At 38.3% G+C, this 6,000-nt stretch overlaps 1 protein-coding gene across 1 annotated transcript; it reads right to left on the reverse strand.

Moving 5' to 3' along the window:
• Positions 1 to 1,014: 1,014 nt before the first annotated feature.
• LOC106513533 (syntaxin-2) lies at positions 1,015 to 5,868 on the reverse strand. Its single transcript, XM_014002412.1, has 9 exons — positions 5,792 to 5,868; positions 5,535 to 5,600; positions 5,045 to 5,144; positions 4,586 to 4,660; positions 4,183 to 4,253; positions 3,391 to 3,499; positions 2,570 to 2,643; positions 2,320 to 2,457; positions 1,015 to 2,226 (listed from the first exon to the last, which is right to left on the reverse strand). Exons 2-9 carry the CDS (start codon positions 5,586 to 5,588, stop codon positions 2,023 to 2,025), a joined length of 825 nt encoding a protein of 274 aa, XP_013857866.1. The 5' UTR covers positions 5,589 to 5,600; positions 5,792 to 5,868; the 3' UTR covers positions 1,015 to 2,022.
• Positions 5,869 to 6,000: the final 132 nt, after the last annotated feature.

The raw sequence follows: 6,000 nt of genomic DNA on the forward strand, positions 1-6,000 counted from the left end.
ACACCCCACTCTACTTCAGTGCTCATTTGGAAATCAGTGGTTTCAGCAAAGTGCAAAGGTGCTGTGAAATCTAATCTTGGCAAGGCGGAGAGGAGGAGGTGGATGAAAGGAGAGAGAGAGATGCAGTCTGAGAGGAAAGTCAATGGGTTCATCCTGGCAGCGCTCCCCTGATGCAGGAAACCGTCTGCTTGTCCCTCCACTGTGATCAGACCATGGCAAAAAACAGCAGAATGATGTTAAACAACTAGATAGCAGACAAAAGTAACACCCAATCTATGTTCTGGTAAAATTAGACAAGTGACAAAATATGGAAAAATAAACTAAAATAATTAATAAATGATAAACATTTGTTGTCAACCCCATTTAAGGGGTGGGGGTGGGGTGGGGGTTGTGTATTTTCCAGGAACACAATTCAATTCTAAACCACAATCAAGTATGTTACCTGCTGTATATATCAAAAACAAATTTGGCTTTGCACCACAGTCTATCTAAACGACTTGAAATTGGCCTCTGTCTCTTCAAGGACCTCCTACCGTTTCTGACGCTCCCACTTCAGCACATATTCACAACAATGCTTCGGGGGAGGGGTGCCCTGTGGGGCGAGAGCTCGGTTTGGGACTGAGCTCCAGGGAGGATCTTTGAGTAAACAGGCGGAGCTTTGTATCAGCAAGTGTTCAGGCATCTCCAGACAGGATTTCTCAAACATGCATGAATGAGTCAAAGCCCTGTCTGTGTAAGGACATTACACGGTGTAAAGCTCAAAAGTCAATTTTGCATGACCCCCTACCCCCATAAGATGTCCTGTCATTAGCAAAAGTATAATTATCACTCCGTTTGATAGATATTCACATTTGATTTATGTTCATATGCATTTAAGTCCTTGAGATCCTGCTGAACTAAATAGCTTGGAGAAATTAAAATAGCACATCAAACAAAAGCTGGAGTTAAATTATTTGTGTGACACCACCCAGAATAAAAAAACAAGCTTCAACTCAGTTTTTTATAACAAACTGGAACATTTACAAAAAGTTTATTTTGACATTTACATGGTTAGACAAGTCTGTTTAGTTCAACAGCATGTAATAAAATATTATAATGGTTAAACAGAAACTGTATAAGATTACAAAATTGCAGAAAAAAAAATCAGTCAAGATACAACTGTGACAGCTCACTCATAATGCCACAGTGCCATCTGCTGGTTAACAGTGAAAATTAACAGTTTAGGACCAGAAACTGCTGTTCAAAGTATATTGCTGACAAATGACCAGCTTTGCTGTGTAGAAATCCAAAACCTTTTGAGTAAAAACAGTAGGTGTGACAGTATTTCCTGTTAGTCATACTGCAATGCTCCTCTGCATCATTTTAGTTTAAACTGGCAGCTCATTCTCCCTAAAGTCACATTTTCTGTTTAAAGTGTCATGCACATCCTTCAAATGCAAAATGTCAAAGAAAACAAATTTATATTTAAGAAACTTGGTAAAACACACAATTTAGCCTTTTTTTCTTTTGCACATTTTCTTATAAACGTGGTTCAGCCAAAGGGAAACAGGAAGTGACCTCAAAGGGAAATGTCTAGCAAAAACTCTCTGGACTTTGTTTATTGAAACATTACTTGAACTCTGACTCTTCTTCATTTATCTGTTAGTGACTCWAAATTATTTAAAGAAACATCAGATACTTCTCTGCACGTTGTGTCAGTCATTGTAGCAAKGCTCTGTTCACGTGRAGACATTCTCCTTTGACATCACTTCCTGTTAATTCACATCTCAACAGCTGTTCATGTCAGCAGTGTGGATTTTTTTTTGCAACTTTATCAATGTTATCTTTACGGAAATGCATTCATATTTATTATAAGCATTTGATGCCACAGGCACTTAAGGTAAAACAACAGATATATCATTGACCTTCTAAAATAAGGTGGCAGGTGACATAAATTGGAAATGTTACCCAAACAGCACAGGCTTTGAAATGAATCGGGAACATTTGGTTCTGTCAGTGTTCTTCCAGGATCCATTGGATCAGTTATGATTTTATTTTAGGTGGAGTTTCAGTATTTGTCATTTTAGGACTGGATTGTTTCCTGAAGGGCTTGAAAAAGTTTGGAAGAGACACTATCTTGTGAGGGTTTTTCTTGAAGGAAACAGCTTTATTGGTTTCTTCTTTTGATTTGACGACATACTCCGCAGCGCTGGTGACGTTCTTCTCTATGTTGTTGATCAACTCCCCCTGGTGGAAGGAAAACAGAACTGCCATGAGTTGGARTGAAAGTCAAGAGTTTTTAACATTTATATTCATAAAGCTGTTSCACGATATTTTTACCTGAATTTCCAACAGAACAGCCGTGTCTGCAAATATCTCGTGCATCTCTTTGATGCTGGATTCGAGGCTGATGATGTCCTGATGACGACTTTCAATCTCAGTCAGAGCTTGACTTGTAACATGGGCGTCTGAGTTCATCTGTAGATAAATGCAATAAAAAAAACAGCATTTTACATTTCAAACATAATTTGGTACTAAAATTATTATTGTAGAGTATCTGTTTTAGGTGCAAAGCAGGAAGTTTACTAACATCTGATATGAAGATGGCAAGGTTGTCTCTTAGCAGCATCTCCTCCAACTCTTCATCTGTTGTCACTTTATCCACTGAGAAACAAACAAGTTTAACATCTTTAAAGAATTGCAATGAAGGATATTTAAACACGACAATGAATAAAATACAGTGATATGACAAAGCCATATTACTGACAGATGGCGTTTTATGGTAACTTACAAGCTTAATGTTGAACATTTCAAATAAACGTGAAATACTGGCTCTTCATCACAGTGACTACAGCTGAACTGCAGCCTCATCAGCATGACTTCAACCCACAGCAAGGAGTGTACAATATACAGTATAAACCATTCTATGTGTACACATTACACAAAAAAAAAATCATAAACATAATAAAACAGACAGGAAATCTTTAAAAACACTGATATGTTGAGTTTAATTTATTCTGAAGTTTGGGATTTCAATCACAGCAAATGTGTGTGATAGTGATTTATCAGATTCCAATCTTATATATATATATATAAAGAAGCTTTGAAATGTAAGAGTAGAAAAAACACATTTCAAATTACTTTATACACACACACACACACACACACACACTAATGCAGAGCTATGGCTAGGCAATATGAAACAAAATATTTATAAATCTGAGTTAGAAGCCTGTGTAAGAAAGCAACTCATCAGACTGGATTTAAAAGACTATAAACTCTGTAATGCAAATATCAAGAAATAAACAATGATTTAAATCACAAAGTAGCAATTTGTTACGTTGCTATTAGACATAAACGTTCATTCTCACACCACTTAAGATTTGTTTAAAACCGTTTCCAGCTGCTCACCGATCTCCAGCTGTCTCTGGATTTTTGCTTTGCATTTTTCCCGGAAGGAGCCCTGAGCCCTGTGGTGATCCCTCATYACGTCAGCAAACCAGCGAGTCAGGTGTGAGTGCTGGTTGGAGGGAGGCCGCAGAAGTTTAAAATCAGATTATTGAGCCGAGGATGAAAATAATCGAGCCATTAAAAACAGTCAAATAGAGGCAGCACAGCTCTACAGCTTCACAGCAACACTGAGTGTGGTGCACGGACGTTTCTGAACTGCTGCTTGTTCATGGAATATTTAAAAAAAACTGCAGGATTTCTTTCGGTGGTGGATCTGCTGCAGAAACTACTGTCTGTTGCTTTCTGCAGCAATAACTGCGATTATGGTCACAACAAGCGTAGAGTTGTTCATCATCTTTTTATTTATTTATTTATCTATCTGCATGACAACCACCTCACTCATTAAAGAATCTAATTTAGTACATATATTTAATGATMAGGCTGAGTTCAAGCCAACAAAACTCTAGAGCAGCGGTCCCCGGCCTTTCGTGCACACCACTTTTATTATTTATGTGGCCCAGTATCAAATGGCCCATGGACCGGTACCAGCATTGGCCCAGTGCTTAAGAACCCTTGCTCTGCAGGACATGAGGCAGCAGCACAGATTAGTTACATGACATGCAGCTGGTGTGAATGCTTTCGTCTTTTTTGAGCCTAAACGACACAAACAAGTCACCCCATGTGTGTGAAGCCATGAGAGTAAATTGATCAGATAATAAATGATTCATGAGGATCCAAACATCCGTTACAGACCTGATTCCTCTGAATACGATGGATCACTGAGACACCGCTGTTCTCATCTGCTGGAAAGTTTGTCTGCATTGCTGAAAATAAACGTAAACAAAATATCAATAACTCTAAAAACATATGCTGAAAGTTACGTCTTTTTTCTAGATTAGTCATAATTTGAGGCTAAATATTTGGAGATTTGTTTTTTTTAAAAGCAGCATTTCGTAGTTCCTCATTTGCAAATCAAATCATGTTTTCTAAGCTCCTGACTGCACAAGCAGTAATAGAGGAAGTCTCTGTGTAAACCCATGAACAAGAGCAGATATAATAAAAGCAACAGGCATTGAAAGCAAACTGTTCAGGCTTCATCTTGTCAAATCAATTTTAAATAAATACATTAATTAAAAAAAGAGTTTGTTCCACCTACTTTTTAACTTGGCTCTGACCACGTTGGCATTTTTTCTGGTCTCGCTGTTCAGCAGCTCCAGCTTGTCTTTGTTTTCTGAAAGTAAATGCTCAAGTTTACTTTACTGAGGATGAAACTAATATTAAATTCTGTTTTCTACTGAAAGTTTACTTGAGTAGTTAAGAAACTAAAGGTTTAACGTGACAGGCTTAAAAGAATTGTGTTGCTGTATGATTACAATACAGATTAAGCTCAGCCCAGATTAAAAAAAATAACAAACTTTTTCAATAACACAATGTAAACATCACACCCTAAAAACAAACCTATACACAATAACACTTATTTGTCAAGGGCTGTCAAGATTTATGTCCTGTTTTTGTTGCTCTGTTTGTTTTGTGCATCCTTAAAGAGCCGACATGTTTCAAACGTTTAGCGAGGAAATCCAGTTCTCAGACGATCCAACCTTCAAACAGATCTTACCCTTGTCTTGGTTGGAAGACGAGAGGATGGCGCCATGCCTCTTCTCCACTTCCTCTGTTCGACTGGAGATCTGCTCTATGAGGCTCCTCACCTCGCCCACCTGCACAAACACACACACGGACATGAARGAGACGTACAACCTGCAGAAAAGCTGCTCTCACGTCCATGCTATGTTGTGAAAAAATATAGATTTTAAGCTAAATGAGACTAGATTTGTATCATTGTTACTGCCATTGTTCATTACTATCATTGTTACATTGTGTTACTGAAAATCATGTTTGTTTTGTGAAATTTTGTAAGAATGGCAACATAAGAAAAAAAAGGCTAATTTATTTAATTACACTATTTGATGTTATTGTTTTGTTTTTACACAAAATATCCAATCATTTGCTTTTAATAGTGATCTTTAAGCAGGAGCACCTGGCCAAAGTGTTGAGCAGGTYGTACAACCTATGAGAACCATATTGGACCTGTTGTCAGCGAGTTTTACCGTTTTGAAGAACTCCTCCATGTTGACTGCGCTCTCTGCTGATGAATGGGTCATTTTATCCAGCTGCTGCGGGTATAGAAAAGAAATGCATTCTGCTTTCAAACGGCACCTTATTTCAGATAAACTCTCTTTAACTAAACTGCTACTAAAAACAAGATACGACGTTTGCTGAAGTTTTGAAATGTTGAAATCCGGTACAGTATCCGAACAACAATGAAAAAAATGAATACTCTATAGTTTCGTTAGCTCGACCTCACCTCATGCGGTCTGCTCTGCTCTGTGTGCTCACTGCTCCTGGGTTGGGTGACGTCACCGAGCGCACCTGTTCCAAAGGGCGCGGTCACGCAGGCGCGTTACCGTCAACCGCTGGCAAAACAAATGAGCTCATCCACCTGTGTGGACCAATCGGAGGGCTGGAACAACTCATCATTTCTACGAGTGTAGTATAAGAAGCAATGAAAGAAGC

The sequence above is a fragment of the Austrofundulus limnaeus genome, unplaced genomic scaffold, assembly GCF_001266775.1.
Source record: "Austrofundulus limnaeus strain Quisiro unplaced genomic scaffold, Austrofundulus_limnaeus-1.0 Scaffold13, whole genome shotgun sequence".
NCBI lineage: Eukaryota > Metazoa > Chordata > Actinopteri > Cyprinodontiformes > Rivulidae > Austrofundulus > Austrofundulus limnaeus.